This window comes from Carassius carassius, chromosome 20 (genome assembly GCF_963082965.1).
Source record: "Carassius carassius chromosome 20, fCarCar2.1, whole genome shotgun sequence".
In the NCBI taxonomy this organism is placed as follows: domain Eukaryota; kingdom Metazoa; phylum Chordata; class Actinopteri; order Cypriniformes; family Cyprinidae; genus Carassius; species Carassius carassius.
The window spans coordinates 30,883,731-30,905,866 of NC_081774.1; the positions used below are offsets into that span (position 1 = coordinate 30,883,731).

Genomic DNA, 22,136 nt, shown 5'->3' on the forward strand with positions numbered 1-22,136 from the left:
CACTGGCTCTAACTTGATCATTTGATCATTTGGGAACACCTTGATCCTGTTCTCCTCTGGCTCTCTCTTAGTCTCCATCTCCTTCAGTTCTGCCTTGGTCTTCCAAATATCACATATTATACCTATTTTCTAAAGGACTCTTAAGATGAAGTCTTCTAGAACTCTTCGCTTTTCCATTGTTTCTGTTCCCACTTTCTGTGAGTATTTCCAGTAGAGAAGTTTGTTTTTTGTTTAGTTCTCTTCAGAATATTAATAACATTATGTTTCAGTTCTCTTAGGTCCAATACAGTGTTTTTTCTTTTTTTGCTGTGGATTCCTGTATTTCAGAGATTTGTTGTTGTTAATAAAGCACTACTTGCAATTAGATACTCTCCTCACTGTACCACTTTGTGACAAAATGTACAATAGTTTGTCCATTACAAGTCTGCATTCTGTGCTATTTTCTTTCTTCTGTGAAACACGAGGAGATGTTTTGCAGAATGTCAGAGATGCGGGATTCTACTATATATTACATACTGTAAGTGATTTATACTACAAAACTCCAAATGGAATAAAAGGGTACCATGAAGTATTCAGTGTGATTGATAATCTAAAGGCAGACAAGTGAGGAACCAAAATGTAAGTATCTATTACAGTGTCAATAAAAAAATGGATTTAATAATATATCAATAAACTTAAAGTTAAGTGATCTAATAGCAATTTTGAATTTATTCCTGAACTTACAGCATGCTACAGTCTTTGCACAAATATACACATCACATAGCACTGCATGCAAATGTCTTAAAATAGGTCATCATAAGTTTTTTCTTTTTTGCAGCTTGGCAGTGTAGATCACTATTCCTTTTTTTCCGTTGTTTTTGAAAAGAGCAAAACTTTCTGCCTAACACCTCCTTTTGTGGTTCATAGAAGAATGAAAATAATACAGAACTGAGAGTATGATGACAACATTTTCTTTCATTCAAGGGTCAGTCAAGGGGACATAGTTCTTTGCAGGGGGACACAGGACTTATATCCACACACTGTTGATCTTTTTATGGTGAGTTCTCAAGTTGTACAATGATCACAGGATGCGATACTGTCATTTTTACTGGCTCAGGAGTTTTGCTTTGACTTTATCTGTCATATTTGTACCGCTTCCTTTTGAAAGTGACATCTTTGTGAACAGTCCTTCATGCATCACTACATTATTGCCAGAGGAAATGAACCCTTTTTTTTAGCTAATGGCACTGAACCTAATATGACCGTTTATGCACTTCATGTAGACTTTCTACAAAGGTCTGCACAGTACTGCTTTTTTTTCTATACCACTTCTATACCAAATTTGTTGCTAGATTTAGCAAATTTTCAAACTACCCTAGTAACTTATTTTTTTCAAAAAGCACCTAGCAACGAAGTTAGATATTTTTAAAATGTCTTTGGCAACTTTTAGCAACTTTTGTAAAGTGACACAAATTACAAAAAAGACACATATTTTTATCTAAATTACACAAAAAGAGGAAACCATTGAGCAGCTAGCCAGCCAAGCAGCACATCAACCTGAAGAGAGCTGGAGATACAGTACAAACAGTACAAACATCAAATGTGCATTAAGTTTCTAGTTCCAATTGGTCACTAAAAAATGCACATTTATGATTCAGCATGTTATTAGCGTGTATATAAAATAGTTGTTGGTAGGTACTCTGTAAGAAAAAATATGTGGAAAAACTGAAAAGGTACTAGTCATTTTTTGCCAGGATTTTATCCAAGTTGTAACCCTGTAACCTTAAAACACAGCATGCAATGTGGAATTTAACACATAGGTAAAACACCTGTGAAAAATAAACAGTACATTGTGTCTTATTTTTATAGACTTTTGTGTAGCACACTAAGTACCAGTACACTGCTTAAAATATTATTGTTCAGAATGTGCAGTTTTACTATTTGATAAGAAAATACCTAAACTGTTCAATAATTAAATGTAGTAAAAATTCATATCATAAAGATGTGCTACTGTACTTATGTTACTTTTACAAATTAAAATATTTTATGTTTATAATATTTTTATGAACTAACAACATTTAAAAATATATATATATATATATTTTTTTTTTTGCTGAAATTTGAGTAATTGTAGTATTCTAAGTATTCTATGTACAAACGCTGTTTTGTGTAATGCAATGTCATCATCATGCAATGACATCACAACATCATTTAGCAACTTTTAGCAACAAATCGATCTGCTTTTAGCAACTTCCCCTGAAATTTAGTTGGTAACACTGATCCCACTCCCACATAATTTTTTTTTCTTCTGACTGTCTGTTCACAGCTTATAATTAATTATAAATAATTTCATACGTCCTGTTCTGCAGCCTGTATTTTTGGTAAATTCTTAGTTTTATGACAGGTTGGAATTGATTTGTTTTTTTTGTTTTTTTCAGCTAAATAGTGGTGTGATTGCATATCAATTTAGCAATTTAATCAAACCAGAGCAGTCCGGTGGAAACTTCCATTGTCCCAGATAGCAACACACCTGGACGGATTTAGTCCACCCTTCTGTTGTGTTGTCAGTGATGATTTGTGGATGCAGTTGTCATGCTGTTGTTTGCCATGACCATATTTACCATGTGTTGCTCCTGCTCTGCTGTGAACAACTGTTTTCTTCCTAAAGTGAAGGATCATCTAGCAATTCTGCAAAAACATAATGAATGGTTAGGGTGCAAGATTTCTTTCAGTATGGAATGAAAAGTTACAGCAGTGCTGTTAGTGCTGCAGTACTGTATACCAGGTTGTATGGTTTACCAGGTTGGTATATCGCTCATTTCAGCCGATCTCATTTTGAGATGACATTGACTAGTGTAGCAGTTTAGGTTAAGCTGGATTCTGTGCTCAGTCTCCTTAAAAACTCAAATTATGGTTGACCTCATAGCCAACACTTTTGTTCTTCACTTTTCCAGCTCCTCTTTGTCTTACCCGCCTCTAATTTTCACTTTTTTTTTCTTATTCTGTGTCCAGTGTGTGGTCCGTTCCAAGAAAGCCAACCTGAAGCCTATTCGTAAAACTCAAACTCAAAATTTCTAAATGAACAAATTAGCATTTTTGCACATGAAACACAATAGGGCCTCTGCACTACAGGAACCTTTTCATGCTACCAGAACTAATTGTGGAACTACCCACTTTTTGGCTTTTTCGAAATGTCGGAACTGGGTGCGATTTAGGTACCATACTGCCTTTTTCGAGAACCAAATTAGCTCCTACTCCGGAGCAGGGTCTAACCAGCACTACTGGTACTACCCATGACATAAGTAGACACTGATTGGCCAAATTGAATACGAAAAAGCCCTCAACCACTATGATTTAAAAACATTGTGTCAACTCATTTCGCAAGTATAGAGAACAGTAATAGATGGATGGATGCTGAAGTTCAGGCACTTGTAGCAACTGTAGCATGGCTAGTTGTTGTTGGAGATTCTTAGTCCTCTTTCCATTCTTTTAATCGCTTTATGTATACGTCAACATTCCATGTCCATTATTATGAAACCCGCGAGACACAACTAAAACACAGCTCCGATCACAACGTCCTCCATCCTCCTGTTGTTAACGTTGCTCTTCTTTGTTTTTGTTGTTGAACGCCGTGCACAAATGATGTCGCTGTCGACACACTGTCGGTGCAAATGCAACCCTTTAAATGGTACTGGGAAATAGTTTTCGCAAAATCTTCCAAGTACTTTAGTATTGTATATTTAGAACTGGAACAAAAGTGGTGCGAAAGGCACTAATAACTGTAAGTTATGAGTTATTTATATTATAGAGAATAGAGTTTGTTTTATAATTTCAAACTGAGTTTAAAGCAGATAACTTGCTTGAATTTTTGCTGACTTGGTCCGAAGATTAGGTACACACTGATGCATGGTTTCACTGAGTGGACCTCAAGTACCACTTTTATTGTGTAAGGAATTTTCAGTTCAGAACATAAAATAATATGTCTCATGACTCTCTGGCTGATTGTTTCTTTCCATTGTTCTGGGAAAGCTTGGACAAAAAGTGCCAATGACCACAGTAAAGTCAACTCAGCAGCAAATATCTGCTTTATAACTGCCAAAAACTGAAGGCTGCAAATATTGTGTACATAGTTTGTTTCTCAGAAATGATGACAAACAAAACATCTTGGAACCTAACTGTGTTTGCGCGTAGTGGTGATGCAAAAGCTTGACCACTGCTTGGTTTGGTGTGGCTAACATGAACAGTGCTGCCATGTTCTGTTACAAAGAGCTATAGCCAAAAACCATCTAAGCTGCACAGAAATGGTTACTGACACTGGGAAATTTACTGTAATGTGCGGCACCTCCAGCATTAAAATATTATGATTTCCAGATCCTGGAATTATGTATTTTTATTTAAAATTTGATGCTCGGATGCTTAAACATCATACATGCATAAACAGTTCCTACACAAACAGAATAGGTGTAGCTTGTTCAAGTACCCTCATATTTCCATCAGGAACATGAAACTATTATAAAACCATAATAAGTATTTTTTATTATTTTATTTATTTATTTATTTCTTACCACAGTTACCACAGTTTTGCTGTAGTAACAATTGCTGTATCAGTTATATTAGTTTGATGGAAAGTGTGGTTACCATGATACATTTTTGTGAGGATAACCTAATATAAATCAGCATGTGGTTAGTTGACACATAACATGTCCGTTGACTTGTTTTCTTTCTTTTTTTTTATCAGTATCACTTTTAGCCTAATACATATAAGAATATGTATATGGACAAACAGTAAATAGGGAAATACAGTAACACTTTAGACTAGGGAATACTAGTCACTACAGTATTTGCATATTACTAGCATATTGGCTGTTTATTAGTAATTGTAAAGCATTAATAAAGCAGACATTGACTTTTGACTTAATGCCTTATTTTGCATGACCATATTCTAGATCATTTAACCCTACCCCATTCCCTAAGCTTAACAACTACAACAACTGTTTTACTATCAATAAGCAGCAAATTACAAGTTTATTTAGATAAAAATAAATAGTTACAGTTTGCATTTTTCATCCTTTTTGTCCCCTCACTAGTTCATGTCAGATATCCTGTGGAGTGACAAATTATTTTTTAAAAGTACAACTAATCCAGATTTTAAAGAAATGACATGCATAGTAATTATGAATAGTAATTGTTGCACAATGCTTAAAATATTTTTAGATGGAGTGTAGCATATCACATTGCAAGACAATTTTCCTCAAACTTTTCAACAAAACAGTAAAATGTTTTTCATTGAGTCTGTTGGATGCTTCCCACTAAAAATGTGAATTTTTGGCAAAAATTTTAAATCCAAACATGATTGTTTAAAGGATTTTTACTCTTTTTATACATATTTCCAAGAGTTAGAATTGTACATTGGTTTTCATAGCTTGTTAAAAGTTCAATACGTAGATACATATTTAATATTTCGAATGAAACATATATTCAGTAAAATATGTTTAAAACATTTAAAGTGATTACTGTCAAGTTTCTTGTGTTCCTGTGTTTCCCAAGAACTCTTATGCTTAAATTTTGGAGAACTCTTAATTCACATTTTGTTCCATGGTTGTATTGGTAAGGAGTGTTTGATCAGTTTCCTTGGTTATGTTCACCTGTGTCTTGTTTACTTCCTCCCTTACTGTTAATATTAGGCTATAGCCTGTGTTTACGTTTAATTTGTGTCTTGTATGTTTAATTTGACTAGTATACATTGATGCTTTGGCTTTTGGTTCTGGACCTTCTGGATTTGATTTCCATTAATAAACAAGTTGCATTTAGAGCCACACCTCAACTATACCTCAACGACACGTTACCATCACATTATTATTTTTATGATATCACTGAGTAAATACTGCTATAAATATTAACTTAATGAGGTATGGCAGCATACAGATCTGCAGAAACTATATTTGTGTTCGTATTAACGAGTCAAGCGGAGCCAGCAGCCTATTCATAAAATCATAAAGTGACACAGTGCCAAGCTGGATCCTCTACTCTCTTAAGCCTAAATACAGTAAACTCAATATTAGTTGAGGTATTTCCTTGAAAAGACACATTTGTTTTTGAGACAGAAATGCACAGTGTCATTCAAACACAGGGTGTGCAAAAACCTCATGTATTTATACCCTGTGTATTTTTCTCGTTTTCTTCCTGGACTGCCTCCAGCGCTGTTTAACAAAAAGAAGACTGTTTTGAATGAAAAGCTATAAATTGGAATATCTTAGCTTCCCCCTTGACTCTAATGTTTACTTTGGTGGCTGGGAGTCAAGCCAGTGGAGAGGGAACAGTTTTCAGAAATAATTGTGAGGCGCAGTCTAATTACTTGTGATCCGCCTCTGGGGAAAGCTTAATCCTGAATTATGCTCAGTATCTTGATAGAGTGGTAAAGACGATCAGCATCCTGCCAGTTATTGTGTGTTGTTTGCCAGCCTTGTTGGCCTCACAATCAGAGGTCTGTTTAATGTAATTGAGGAACACCTCGCAGCCAATGGCTTATTTCTGTATCTCTGCAGGACCCGCATTGTGTTCTGTTTCAATTTAATATTATTTGAGTAATGTAAGCCAGATTTGAATGGCACCAGGATGATATACATCCGATTGAATTAAGCTCAGGAATGCCATCGACGAGACGAGTCTGCTGACTGCTTGTTACTCTCTTGAGGAAGCAGCAGTGTACATGTAGTAAATGAGGTCAGACTCGAGGGATACCGTAACATAAAGCCACTCACAGAAACCGTGTATCTCGACAGAGTATCTTGTTTTCATTAGCTCTGGCCTTTTTGTTTTGACAGGCAAACCCAGGTGACCAGTCACACCCTGATACACCCAATGAAATTTGTAATGACTCCTTCAAAATATAAAATCTAGGAGACAGATAAGGGGTGAATTCACAAACTATAATTTTGACATTTAGTAATTGGGAAACAAGAGCAGAACATTAGGAAAAATGGGCCTGTGGTAACATTTCTGTGAAGTGATATTATATGGATTCTTACATGTTTCATGACCGTGAATCTGGTAATGTTTTATTAGTTTATTTAAAAGACCAATTCTCACTATTAACTACTTACTTATTAGTCAACCTGGTCTCATAAATACGTACCTCTGGGTACTTTTCTGCAACACAGTTTTTACGTACCTTACTGCATGTTTCGCCACAGTTTCAAAGAGAAATGTCCACTGTGAGTGGCGCTAAATCACGGGTTCAATTTGTAAAACCCTGGCACGTTTTTATTAGGTTGATATAAGTACATATTGCTGTGTTTTATCACGTTGCTTCAGGTACGTATTGTGTCGTTAGAAGTTAATTCTCTATCATGTTGGATATATGCCCTACACCAAACCCAACCCTACATCTGTCTGATAGTGTTAACAAATGCAAACCTGACATAAAAATGCATTTGTAGATTTGAACTGTTTTGTCGAACCGTAGTTTCACATGAATTGAACCGGAGCTCCCCACTTCTCAAGAACGTCTCCATACTCCGTGAGCTACCGAACAAACCTACTGTCATAATAACCCATACTTGTGTAGCTGGATATGTGCGATGCTAACATTCAGAAGCATCAGTTTTCTAATCTTCCAGCATATCAATATTGTTTTGAATTCATAACATGATATCATTCAAGTAATTGTGCCAAAATTACTCTTTATTAATCAAAACTCTTTAAATTTGTGTAAAAAGGAATAAAAGGTGTCCGAGTTTTACTAATTCTGGTATTCATTCATTTTGTGTACATGTACTTATTGGTACATATTTCGAATATCAAAAAAAGTGCCCCCAGTTATGTTTCTGCCATGAGATCGGGTAGTTATTAGCATGTATATTAGTGGCTTACTGTTATTTGGTAATTATAAAGCACATATTAATGCCCTATGAACATTTTCTAGATCCAGTCAAGTCATCATTTATATAGCGCTTTTTACAATGGAGATTATATCAAAACAGCTTTACAGTTTTATTAGAACCCCTAATCCATCCCAAACCTAAACTTAACAGCTACCTTACTAACTATTAATATGCAGCAAGTTAGGAATGTTTTTAAGGTGCAATTCTCAAAATTAACAAACCATTAACTATGACTTTTACCACAAGAAACTCTTTATTTGCTGCTTAGTAATAGTTAGTATGGTAGTTGTTAAGTTTAATTATTGGGTAGGATTAGAGATGTAGAATATGGTCATGCAGAATATGTGCATTATAAGTACTGATAAACAACATATAAAGATGTTAGTTGATAAAATAAACCACATTCGAGATAAAACCACATTTGCTTAAGCAACCATGGCATTTTAGCTTGCTTAATATATATATATATATATATATATATATATATATATATAGTGACTTGTTTCAAAATCAATATTATGTCTATGATTAAGGTAAGATAGGAAAGAAACCTTAATTTTTTCTCTTGATAATAGATGACACAACATACTGTCAACAACTAATTTGTGAGATTTAAGGTATGTTTCCACAACAACAATGTACAGTACTGAAAATGGAAAATGTTTTTCCTTTGCGTTTTTGAAAAGTTTCATGCACAGGCGACATCTTTATCAAAATGATCCTCATTCATACAGATCTGTGAAAACAACCAAAAACGCAGTATTATGCCAGGTCCATAGGTGGCGATGCCATTTTGTAAAGAAATACTGGTCACACTTTATTTTAGGGTCCAATTCTCACTATTAACTAACCACTAACTATGACTTTCGCCTCAATTAACTCATTATTTGCTGTTTATTAATAGTTTATAAGGTAATTCTTAAGTTTAGGGTATTGGGTAGGATTATGGATGTCATGCATTATATGTACTTTATAAGCACTAATAAACAGCCAATATGTTAATAATAGACATGCTAATAAGCAACTACTTATTAGTGTGAATTGGACCCTATACTAAATTTTACTGAAACACTATTTACCTGTGCACATACCTGTGGACTGAACAAGTAAAATGTATGCACACAGCGTCACTCTTTTCACAAATTCATGTTTTTTTTTCTTTTATTTACACAGATATGATAACATCCATATAATGTACAATTTTCTAAGATTTGAAACCTCTTTTCAAAAGTTTTATTCTTACTCCCCCAAAATGTCATTTATTTTATATATATATATATATATATTATGTGTGTACTTGTTAGAGGGATCTGTAGACACATCAATGTTTTAGATTTGTGGAGTAAAAAAATAATAATTTGTTACTAGTGATATTATTTTCTAAATGTAATAAAATATTCAATAATTCAAAATATTCAATAATAAAAAAAAGTTAGATCTACATTTCAGGTATCTTCACTATTCATTAAAACCTGTGATTGAATAAAATCATTCAGTTGCTATTAAGAGTTAGTTTTATCCAGTTTCTCACTAACTTCTGCATAACGTTATGTCAATACTGAGCAAATTTATATCTTGGTCTTCTATCCTCAGCTGTTTGGATTGGATTCTGGAATATTCTATATTCCCCCATCTAGAACACCAAACAAGTTGTGTCTATCCGTGTTTGCTTGTGGCAAAATGTTGTTCCATTTGTGGTTGTTTACTGTGCATAGCCATACATGTCTTTCCTCTGTACACTCTTTCAGGGCCCAAAATATGACTTCCCTTTACCTCCATACTTGAGAAAAGAGAAAATATTGATGGATAGAATATTACGGTTACAGATGCTGCCACTCAATGGGGTCAGAGATTTAGGCGTCATAAATCCCCAGCCTGGAAAAATGTGAATGTGGATGCTGTGAAAGAGACTATGATTGCCACTGTGAAGCAGACAATTTTGGTTGGCTGACTACTATTTATTTTGGATGATTCACATGCATGTCTAGTCTGTCTGTGCTACTTAAGGAGAAAGGAGGAAGCTGGTGAAACTACTGTTGGACGATGGTTTCTTTACTGATCCCCTTACTGTCGACTGTCTGTTGTCTGGTGATGGTGTAGTTACAGCATCCACCAGTAGGGGCGATGGCCTACTTTGAGCATTTACAAGACCTTCTTCAAAACATCTGGCTCTGTTCTGATATGTGACGCCCACTTTTTTTTTTCAATCCAATCAGTTCCTTGATGAATATAATCAAGTCCTGCTCCGAATTTGTTTTCTTGCAGATAAATGTCCTGTTTTTTTTAGAAATAGATAACATTATGGGCTATATATTTTTTCTTTAAAGGTGTCTTATAACACCCTATTTCAAAGCCTTGATATGTTTCTTGGGTTGCACTAGAATAGGTCTATCGATAATTCACTCGTACTGCGTTTGCATTCTTGAATTTTTCCAAAATCTAATTTTACATGTTTGACATTGTTGCAGCACCTCACTTCCCAGTCTGTCTCAAACACACTGTTTAGTTACCGTTATGATGAAGTGAAGTGGTTAGCTGACCATGTGTTTTGTGATTGAGACACCGCTGTTTGTTGTAATTCTTGAAAAGAGTTTTCTCTTAAAGAGAAAATCTTGTTTTAGAGTGGATCTTGAGCTTTGTTACCTTGCAGATCTTTTTTATGCTCAAACAGCAACATTACACATTCATGGAAGTTGAAAAGGTGAAAAAGCATAATAAGACCCTTTAAGGTTATTGAAGCAATTTAACATTTTTGATGAACCTAGATTTTCCTACCCTTCTTTAGAACATCATGTGATGTTTTTTTCTTTTGCATTCAGCTTGGACAGCTCTTTCTGCTGTTATAATGAGATATCTAGACATATTTTAATAGACCTCTTCATATTTTACTAGTTCTCTAATAGATTTACCAGTAAGGTAGATTACAACTAGTAAGGTTGGGTATTGTTAGAAATTTTCCTGTTCCGTTTCTGCCTAACGGTTCTGGTTCTGGTTCTGGTTCCGGTTCCATTAAAATCATTAAACAACTATTAAAACTACTAAAAAGTGAATACAGACCAAAGATAACCTGTTAGATTTACCCAAAATGAATTATATGTTATGTTTAACCACTAAAGAGACATCAGAGCCAGCGGCACACATCAGAAGGTCTAGCCGAGGAGAGGCTGCTTCTCGGCGGATAGATGATCACTGAGGTCCCGCTGTTCGCGTGGAGTTCACCGTCTCTGAGATCGGCGAAACACATTTTTAAATAGGCGCTGTCTTTATAAATAAACCACAGATTTGAGTTTTAAACAACTACATTCTCCCCTGAAATACTTTTAAAATTACATTTCATCTCGCTTACATTACAGCGAGTGAAGGAAGCACCGGCATTTTAGCGATGACTCATCGGAACACCTCTGATTGGCCAATGCTTTAATAAGCTCAAAAGAATCATGTGTGATTTGTTATAATGCACAGCGCTGTAAAAACACATCTATCTCATGCTCAGCGCCAGCAAGCAATCACAGATCTGAATTTAGCAGCTGATAATATGACTCGCAGATTTCAATTCAGTGCAGTTCCAGCCACGTTTTCAACGCTCTTTCTGCTCTTAAACGTTACAACTCTGAGTGAACCACTTCAGATGCTCAGCGCGTACGGTGCAGCAGGGAACTGAACGACTCATTCAAACTGATTCATGAACCAATTCACTCATTTGCCAATTGGTTTGATCAAGCCTTTGAACAGAATTGACTCAAAAGAATGAATCATTCGCGAATGGGCATCGCTCATTGCCCAGAGAAAAGTAGACGGCGTGTTTGGAATAAACTGAAGCATTTATAACATTTATTGCATTAAGATAAATTTACAAGAGGAGCGTCGCCCACAGTAACGAAGTAAAAGTACAGATTTTTCCCCCAAAATTTACTCAAGTAAGAGTATAAAGTACCCATCTTTAAATATACTCCGAAAAGTATTCGTTACCCCAAAAAATTACTCAAGTAAATGTAACGAAGTAAATGTAACTCGTTACTACCCACCTCTGGTTTGGAACAACATGAGGGTTACCCTATTAAAAAAGTAAAACATTTAAAATACATTAATTTCATACTAAATATAGTTCAAAACTATTATCATATTTACTTACATATCGCTCAAGACTTACTGATATAAAAATTATAATTAATCTATTTGGAGTACTTGTGCACAATGCAATGCATTTCTTAATATTAAGCCTTAAATGTGTTTTAATGTCACTATTGATGAGGATTGTATGATCTTTGAATAATATCAATCTTTAAATACAAGATGATTAAAGTGTACCTGAAGTATACTTGCAGTAGTTTCACTTCAGTATATCTTGGATTCAGCATGACTTCTATACAAGTAAAGTGCATTAAGCACAAAATTGGCTGTTCCAATATAGCACTCTTTTAGTACTGTATACCAGTTTAGTATACTAAAAGTACAATTCCCTTGTATTTTTTAAAGTACATAAATTCATTTGTAGTATAATTAGCATGAAATAATTGTATTTTAAATACTGTACATTTGAGTATATTTATTTTTTACTAGGGTAATAAATGACATAATTTTCCTTTTTGGCAAAACTATTCCTTTAATGGCCATACAATACCAATATTGCCCAGTCTAATCTTGTTTTAACCCTCAGTCTATGACATTTTATGAAAATGGACCTTCAGAAATTTAAAAACATTCCATCCCTGTCCTCTTTTCTTATCCAAGGATACAGATAAAAAAAAATGATCTTCTCTGATTTTTCTACCTTTTTTAAATAAAAAAATTAAATAAAAAACCTGGTAGACGGTGGTCTCATTATAATATCCAAACAGTGCACAGTAGAGTCGAGAGTCACTCAACCATTCCGTCATAAGATAAAAGACATGATATTCATGTCATTAATTTGGGATTTTGGCCTGGCCATTTGGAAAATATTGTGATTTAATTTAATGAAACCCTGTCTGGCTACTGTGCTTATATAAGTATAAAATGTTGACTGTCGTGTACTGTGAAAGGTAAATGTTTTCAGACAAAAAAAGAAAATGTTGACCTAAGGCCTAAATTAGTGCTACTGCATGCATCTCAAACTTTCAGATTTTCATATTTATCCACCATGATTAATGTCTTAAAGACATGTAAGAATGTCACTCATGCACCTTCTAACTATATTTCTTAATGAATATCAAACATCATGTGCAAATAATGCCCCAATTCAGGATACACAGAGCAAATAAGAGCAACATTTGGATTTCTTCAAACTGCAATCTAAATATTGATCCGGATACAGACAGTAATCATGGTCTGACATTACTGATAAAAATTTTTTTTTTTTTAAATGTGCGTAATTTTTGTATTTTGGAATGGCAAAAATAACTACATATACGAATGCTTGCAATGCAATGAAGTAGCAGTTACAATTCACTGAATAAACAGCGTTGGTTGAGGCAGTTTCGCTGTGTCGGGTACATCAATGTTTTGATAGCTCCACAAAGCCTCAGTGTTTAGACTTTTTTCAGGAGAAATCAGCCAAAGAATGACTTGCTTCTCCACTCAAACTGTATGTGTATATAAAAGAAAATACTGTATCATCCAAAAAATGATATACCATACCTTTGAAGTATTAGCTCTTATACCCTTAGCTGTTATAAATTCAATGTAAATCACGGTTTCACGTGGCTTATTGCTTTAATAAAACGTTTATTCCATATTCCACATTACAGCAAACTGAGAAAGTTATCCATTCATTCTGTGCATGCAGAAAATTAGCATACTGTGCACACGTCACATGTACTGTGTAGAATGCTATGTTAAACAGAACCAGTGAAAACATGCAAAGAAAGAAACTCCAGCCATGCAGGTCTATCAAGGCAGTGCAGGCACTGACACTTTCCCTCAAAGGAAATCAATGTACTGCAATCTAAACAGTAACTGGAGCTCAGCTGGACGTAATCAGTGTTGACAATCAAATGCAGGGTTCATTTTCTCAGTGTCAACATAAGAAATATTCATTTGATCTTACAAGCGTTGACTGACATTATTAACAAGCTTTGCAAAGCAGCATACTATAATATCTAAGGGCCTGATGTGGCCATTTGTCATCTATAAATAGCACATTTTTTTGGTTTGGGTAAATGATGATGATTTTAAATAGGTGGTTCTCCCATAATCGTAGCTTGTTCAGGAAAAACATCGTCTAATTATGGCTGTGGTGAAGTCTCTCAGCTCAGATCTTGATTGGAAATGTTCAGAGGCGTCATTCTGTTCAAACAGACGGTCCCACTCATGTATTTGAGCCAAATGGAGTTTAAATGCAGCTTTAAAAAGACAAAAATAATAGGCTATTCACGCTAAACACCTTTCACTATTAACTAGGGCTGTCAGTTTAAGTTAACGCGACTTACTTTTGCGCAACATTAAAGAAGGTATTTTGAAGAATTCCAACAAATGTGTTTTGGTTACCAGTGACTTTAATTGCATTGCAAAAACTGAGAATGAGAAGTGAGAAAATACTGAGAATATATTTATTTTTTATGTTCTATAGTCTGTTATGCCGTTGTAGACTAAACATTTATGTATAAAACATTTTATGTTGAATCAAATTAAATATTTATTTCTAAAGTTAATATTTGTAATTTTTACTAGATACTTTCTCATTTAACAATTATATTTTTAAATAATCTTTTGTTGGTATTTTCACAGCCAAATTTAGCTTGCGATTAATTTCGATTAATTAATCACTGCACCATGTAAATAATTTGGTAAAAACATTTATTTACTGACTGCCCTACTATTAACAAGTTGCATATTAGCATGCATATTACAAGCATATTGGCTGTTTATTATTGTTTGCAAACCACACATTATTTCATAAATATCTTATTTTGCATGAGTACCTATCAATACAATAAAGTACTATCAATAAACAGGAGATTAGGAGTTTGAGGGAAAAAACTCCTCCGCGCTTATAGTGAATATGTGTTCCCTAATCTAAAGCATTACCAATATTTATTTTAGCTTTGGAAGCTGTATTCAAAATCTATTTTCACATCTATAAAAGCATTACCATAATATGTTTGCATTTGATAATTAAGATCCGCTATTATTGTAGGTATAAAATGAATAGTGCTTCTAAGTTTTACAAACCCTATTCCAAAAAAGTTGGGACACTGTACAAATTGTGAGTAAAAAAGGAATGTAATAGTTTACAAATCTCATAAACTTTATTTTTTTTCTTTCTTTAAATTTTATTCACAATAGAATATAGATAACATATAAAATGTTGAAAGTGAGACATTTTAAAATGTCATGCCAAATATTGGCTGATTTTGGATTTCACGAGAGCTACACATTCCAAAAAAGTTGGGATAGATAGCAATAAGAGGCCGGATAAGTTAAATGTACATATAAGGAACAGCTGGAGGACCAATTTGCTACTTATTAGGTCAATTGGCAACATGATTGGGTATAAAAAGAGCAGTGGCAGTGTCTCTCAGAAGTCAAGATGGGCAGAGGATCACCAATTCCCCCAATGCTGCAGCGAAAAATAGTGGAGCAATATCAGAAAGGAGTTTCTCAGAGAAAAATTGCAAAGAGTTTGAAGTTATCATCATCTACAGTGCATAATATCATCCAAAGATTCAGAGAATCTGGAACAATCTCTGTGCGTAAGGGTCAAGGCTGGAAAACCATACTGGATGCCGGTGATCTTCGGCTCTTAGACGGCACTGCATCAAATACAGGAATGATACTGTAATGGAAATCACAACATGGGCTCAGGAATACTTCCAGAAAACATTGTCGGTGAACACAATCCACCGTGCCATTCGCCGTAGCCGGCTAAAACTCTATAGGTCAATAAAAGAAGCCAAGGCTCATTTATAAAATGGACTGTGGCAAACTGTTCTGTGGACAGACGAATCAAATTGTGAAGTTCTTTTTGGAAAACTGGGACGCCATGTCATCCGGACTAAAGAGGACAAGGACAACCCAAGTTGTTATCAGCGCTCAGTTCAGAAGCCTGCATCTCTAAAGGTATGGGGTTGCATGAGTGCGTGTGGCATGGGCAGCTTACACATCTGGAAAGACACCATCAATGCTGAAAGGTAAATCCAAGTTCTAGAACAACACATGCTCCCATCCAGACATCGTCTCTTTCAAGGAAGACCTTGCATTTTCCAACATGACAATGCCTGACCACATACTGCATCAATTACAACATCATGGCTGCGTAGAAGAAGGATCCGGGTCATGAAATGGCCAGTCTGAAGTCCAGATCTTTCACCCATAGAAAACATTTGTCTCATCATAAAGAGGAAGATGTGACAAAGAAGACCTAAGACAGCTGAGCAACTAGAAGCCTGTATTAGACAAGAATGGGACAACATTCCTATTCCTAAACTTGAGCACCTCGTCTCCTCAGTCCCCAGACGTTTGCAGACTGTTATAAAAAGAAGAGGGGATGCCACACAGTGGTAAACATGGCCTTGTCCCAACTTTTTTGAGATGTGTTGATGCCACGAAATTTAAAATTTTCTCAGTTTAAACATTTTATATGTCATCTACTGTATGTTGTATTCTGAATAAAATATTGAAATTTGAAACTTTCACATCATTGCATTCTGTTTTTATTCACAATTTGTACAGTGTCCCAACTTTTTTAGAATCGGGTTTGTAATTTATTTAATTAATTTCACAGTTTTTGGCTACACATTAAGAATAATAATTTGCTTAATCGTTTAAGTCAATTGTAGCCATGTTTTACTCATTTGTTCCCTTGTTTTGAGGTAATTAAAGCAAATATATACAATGTTGACATGGATTTCAGGGAATTCATCTTAATAATTTGTGGCAACGATACATATATTTTTCTACAGTTCACATGCGGGGCTATGTTAATCAGTCCAAAAGTCTACAAAATGACTTTTACAGATTTACCAAAATCCACGTGTCTGTGTCTAGGGAATCCAAACAAAAATGTAAAACAAAAATCTGTAAAAAAAAATAAATAAATAATAAAAATAAAAAAAAATAAAAAACGCCCTTAAGCAAATCTGTTTTAATTTTTGGCCATTTATTGGTACAGACAGGCTGCTTTTAAGTTCACTTTGTGAAATGTGGAGTCATTAGTGTAGCATTAGTTTTCTATAAGCTCTGATGGTCAACGTCTAAATATTACTGTAATGCAGCGGAAAATCAAAAATCAATAACTTCCATCTAGTTACTTTCCACCAACTGGGGTATCTTTGATAATTCCAGTTTTCCCACTGAATTGCATGCTGTAACAGTAGAAGACATTTTAGAGAAAATAAGCCAAATTCAAGTCACACCTGTGCTGGCATCACATCTCAGTGCGGATGAATCATGTCTGCTACTCACCTCAAACACCACTGTAAATCTTATTTAGCTCTTGTCTAGGCACTCAGTAAAGGATCTAATATAATTCTAATAATCACCAACTTTAATTTTTAAAAGTGAACTTTGCACTTTTGTGACAGAGTGGATGTAAGAATATATTATAGCACATTCTGTTACCAAATCCCAACTGGGATATGAAGTGCATAAACTATAGAGATGTTGTGCATTGTTCTTTTTGTTTACTTGGCAAAGCTTTTGTTAGCAAGGACTGTGCACTGATATTAAAAAAAGATCAAAATAGCTGGATTTATTTTGTATAAGACTGCTGTGGGATTTGTTCATCACAGAGAACAAAATATCTTTCACATCTCTCAGAAAATGTACACTACAAATAAGTGCATAGAGTGACCTCAGAAAGCATCTGCTATGAAACCGGACTTAATAATCCATCCATCCGTTTTCTAAACCTTTACAGAGTCACGGGGACGCTAAGAATTTTAAACTATTATACATTTAAAAATAATTCTTTTATAATTCTTCAATTACTTTTATTAATCAACTAATGTAACAGTGAATTTTTATTTTTTTGAGTGTGTGTAGTCAGTTACCCTTAAGTTCACACAAAAGTCCTAGCAGAGATTGAACAGGTTTACCGTAATATATCACTTTGACATTTTCCGCTAGCATCAGACAACCGCAAAGCATCACAATACATTTATCTTTATTTTAGATAATATATCAATTCTTGAAAAATGTGCTTGTGCTATCTTTCTATTTGTTATCTAATGCGAGGATATTCATACATTTTTAAGCCTGCCTTAGGTGTCCAAATACGTTTTGGGGGGCTGCTGTATCCATCATGGTCCAAACTGATTTTTTCCGTATCATTCTGAAGTTTCTGATGCAGTTATTGAAATTATAATTCATTTTAAGAGTATGGTGACACACACTTCCCAGCTATCCATCAAGTGTCCACAAATATCCCCAGCACATTTCCAGTCAGGCATTCAGAAATTGCAGTTAAAACTTAAGTAAATCTTAAGTATATATATTCAGCTTCAGTGTAGAGCTAAGACAATAAAAAAAATCCCTTTAACAATGTTTTTCTGTTTATTTATAAATCTTATAATGCATTTTATGATCTCGTGAATTATACACAATTATTATACTTCTCTGTTTATTTTTACACTTTTAGGAAGTATGATGCATTGAAACACATGACTAACAAACTTTCAAATATTCTAATGCCTTTGGTCACAGTTATGTATGAAATGATGTAATGCATTACATCACACACCTTTAAAATGCATTATTCATATTGACTTTAAGTAAATTGTTACCAAATATTCTAGTTAATCTACATAATTTCAAATGATTTTTTTTATAACCTCACATAAAATATGAGTTAGAAATAAGGATGAGTTATTTTGATAGTTCATAAACTGTAATTATTCAGAGCATTTGTCAATGAATTATTACATTGAGTGTTTTAAGGTAAATATTAGCCAATATTCCCACATAAGGGTAAATTATACGCATGATAATCAACTCTGAAATATATTAAATGATATATTTTGTGTGTCTGTACAGGTTGATGCTGATGATGTCCTCACTAAAGAAGAACAAATCAATCTTCTGTTCAACGCAAAACGAAAATGTGAACGAGCCATCAAGTCCAAACATAAAATCACTGGTAAGTCAGAAATATCTTATTATTAAAAAATAAACAAAACTGAGAGTAACATATCTCCAGGACGGCAAACGTAGATATCTGCTGTCACTGAGCACTATATATAGTGCAGTTATACTCACCCTCAGGTCAGTTTAGCAAAGCTGAACTGACATATTTGATAAACGCAGCAGTCGATAAATGTGTGTCTGTAGGGATGTGATCTGGGGTCAGGCTGCCGACGTCGAGACACACACAGTCAGGATGATGCTAAAATGAACTTGCATTGATTGAATTGTATCTCTGAGCAACACTTCATCAGACAGAGCCAAAGCCAACAGAATTCATTAGTTTCTATTACACTGACCTGACACGCCGCTTTTTAAGATGTTTACCAAGATAGGCAGCTGTCTGTCAACGTCCTGCTTTAAAAATTCACACAGAAAAGTATTCTGTACCAAAACCTGTCAAAACTATTTCAGTTTCACTTCAAAATCTTTATTGCCATTGTGCTGCAAGAACAAAAACATAAGTTCACTGGGAATTTGCCATCCTCGAGTCTTCCTAACCAAAAGTGACGTGTTAAATGATGTGATGTCCAAGAAAAAATAAGTGCTTTGCTTAATGCAGCTTCATGTTTTTTTCCTTCTTGTTCACTTCCCTTACAAAATCAAATAGCTTATATAGTGGTGATATTACATAATATAATAATAAACTATTTCTCAAACTAAATTTACATTAGTTGATATTCAGTTAACTACAAATATGAGATATTGTGCTTGATATTAACAAATCATTAGTTCATGTAAATGTAAATTGTTAATAATCTTTTTGTTAAACGTTTAATTCATAAATTAGTATGCCCTTTTAAAATAGAAATTATTAAGAAACTATATTTGATAGATGAATAGATCTATATATATTTAAATAGCCACAACTGTGAAATAATATGCTTGTAAATGTTTACTAATGAACACGCTGAACATAATGAATAACAGATCATTAGTTAATGGAAATTAAAATGCTTTTAAAATTCAATTTATGATCATACGGTTTTTAAAAATCTACAAATAATTTTAACAGATGTATTAACAGCTTCTTTATTAACGTGCATTTGCACACATTAAAACGCCATTAAACCAGTGGTTTAAACTTATTAAAAAATAATTTATATATCATCTAATGCACATTTTGTTGTGAAAATCTTGTCCATTTTAAACACTGATATGATTCATTATCTCATAACCAGAGTCTGTAAAGTTGACAAATTTGCATTTTTCTACTACTTTACAAATCATTTATTAATTATCTGTTCAGGCTTTTGCAGTCCCCAGTCTAGTCAAATCTATTCATAGTTTATAGACGTTTGCTGTTAATTATTTAGTACTTTAATTATTTAATTATTTGAGTAGAGCATAAGTTAAGAGCATTTATATTCTTTCTTCTTTATATAATGTTTAATATGTTCATTAGTGAACATCTACAAACATATTAAACAATGTTTGTTAATGATTTATAAAAAAAGATCAGAAACTGTTACCAGTGATACATTTATATATATAATTTAATCAAAGTGTTTTTGTGTGTCATATCCCTACTTAATGACCTGATGTCGTGGTGTCTGAAAGATATGTTGGTATTGCGACATTAGAAAAGAACTGCTAAATGTAGCCTGGAAAATAGCATAGCGCAGTTGTGTGTAATCCCTTTTATGTGATTTGCCATGCTAAATAGAGATCTGGGAATAGAGAGTGTGAAAGGCTTTCATTTTTATGGTAACCTCAGTTTCCTTTCACTGTGGTGCCCCGTCTCAAACACATTTGAAATAACGTTTTGGCGGCCTATTGTCAAAGCCAGACTGCTGTATTATTTTCTTCTCATCACAGGCTTATTTTACTCGTGTTAAGTCACTTCTGTCTCACAGCATGAAACAGTTAAGGATGTTTATGTCCGAACTGGAGTGAATGCTGAGGAGTCTGGATGTCAGACTCTCAGGAGTCGGTTCTCACACAATGGGAATATGTGTTTGAGTTTTCATGACATAACATGACATAAGCTGCGGCACATTAGTCACACAGAAAGAGGACGTTTCCAAGACATTTGCAAGACATCCTGTGCTTAAAATAATTATGCGTGTTTAAGGATTTCGAATTCAAATTAGAGTATCACCTTCTGCATTTCATGTTTTCATATTTATATAAAATGGTTTAACATATGCTTACGATTTCAGTTTTTTTCAAAAGTAATAATGTTTTTTGCCAGACTGTAACTACTAGCCATTATTTTATTTTTAGGCTTTTGTGTTTGTCCTAGACAGATTAAATTATTGTGAGCAGATGCTATGAGGACATGCTGCAGACTACAGGGCTTTCTTTTTTCCCATCGCAAATCAGCTTGGATGATAAAAATGATAATTTAAAAAAATCACTAATTTACTAATGAATCATGTTTAATGTTTGCAGTTCAATTTCTTAACATTATTTACTAAAACCTACAGCATTTGTTATTCTTAGGTAATGTTAAGATTAGCATTAATACATTTTTAAGATCAAAAGTTGTATTTGTTAACAGAGAACTGACATGAACATAAGCACTTTTTTAATAACTAACCTTAACAAAGATTAATCAGTGCTGTTAGAGAGTTACTAATAATTACAATTGAGACCTTATTGCAAAGTTTACCAAGTGATTTAATTCATCCAGTTCTCACTATTAACAACATTTGCATCAATATAAATGTGCTGCTTATTAATAGTTAGCAAGGTAGATGTTAAGCTTGGTGTAGTATTAAGTGATCTAGAATATGGTCATGCAAATTAAAGCAATAATATGTGCTTCATAAGTACTAATAAACAGACAATATGCCAATAAACAACTTGTTAATAATGAGAACTGGTCCTTAGAATAAAGTGTCACTGAACATTTTGGTAAAACATTTCATCATCAGCTGGATATTGTTTAATTATTTGTGTAAGCTCTCTCACTTACACTCTTAAGTTACAAAAAAGAAAATTACTTTCTCTAAAAAAGTTTTGCATTACTTATTACCAGTTTCGTTCTAAACCCCATATCAACAAAACTGCTCTTTTAATTATTTCAAATTATTAATATAAATTGCATAAATACTTAATTAAACTGACCAGAGTATTTAATGGGCAAAAGTTACTTAAAGACAAACATTCACATTAGATTTTGATTACATTTTGATGTTAAATCCATTATTGTTTTATATACAAATGTTATAG

General features: G+C 33.8%; 1 protein-coding gene across 1 annotated transcript in view; it reads left to right on the forward strand.

Moving 5' to 3' along the window:
* pth1r (parathyroid hormone 1 receptor) overlaps positions 1-22,136 on the forward strand; it is a 79,805-nt gene that overhangs the window by 24,460 nt on the left and 33,209 nt on the right. Inside the window, exon 2 of the mRNA XM_059500986.1 lies at positions 18,813-18,915. Coding sequence (XP_059356969.1) covers positions 18,813-18,915 — 103 coding nt within the window. The remainder of the gene's footprint in view (positions 1-18,812; positions 18,916-22,136) is intronic.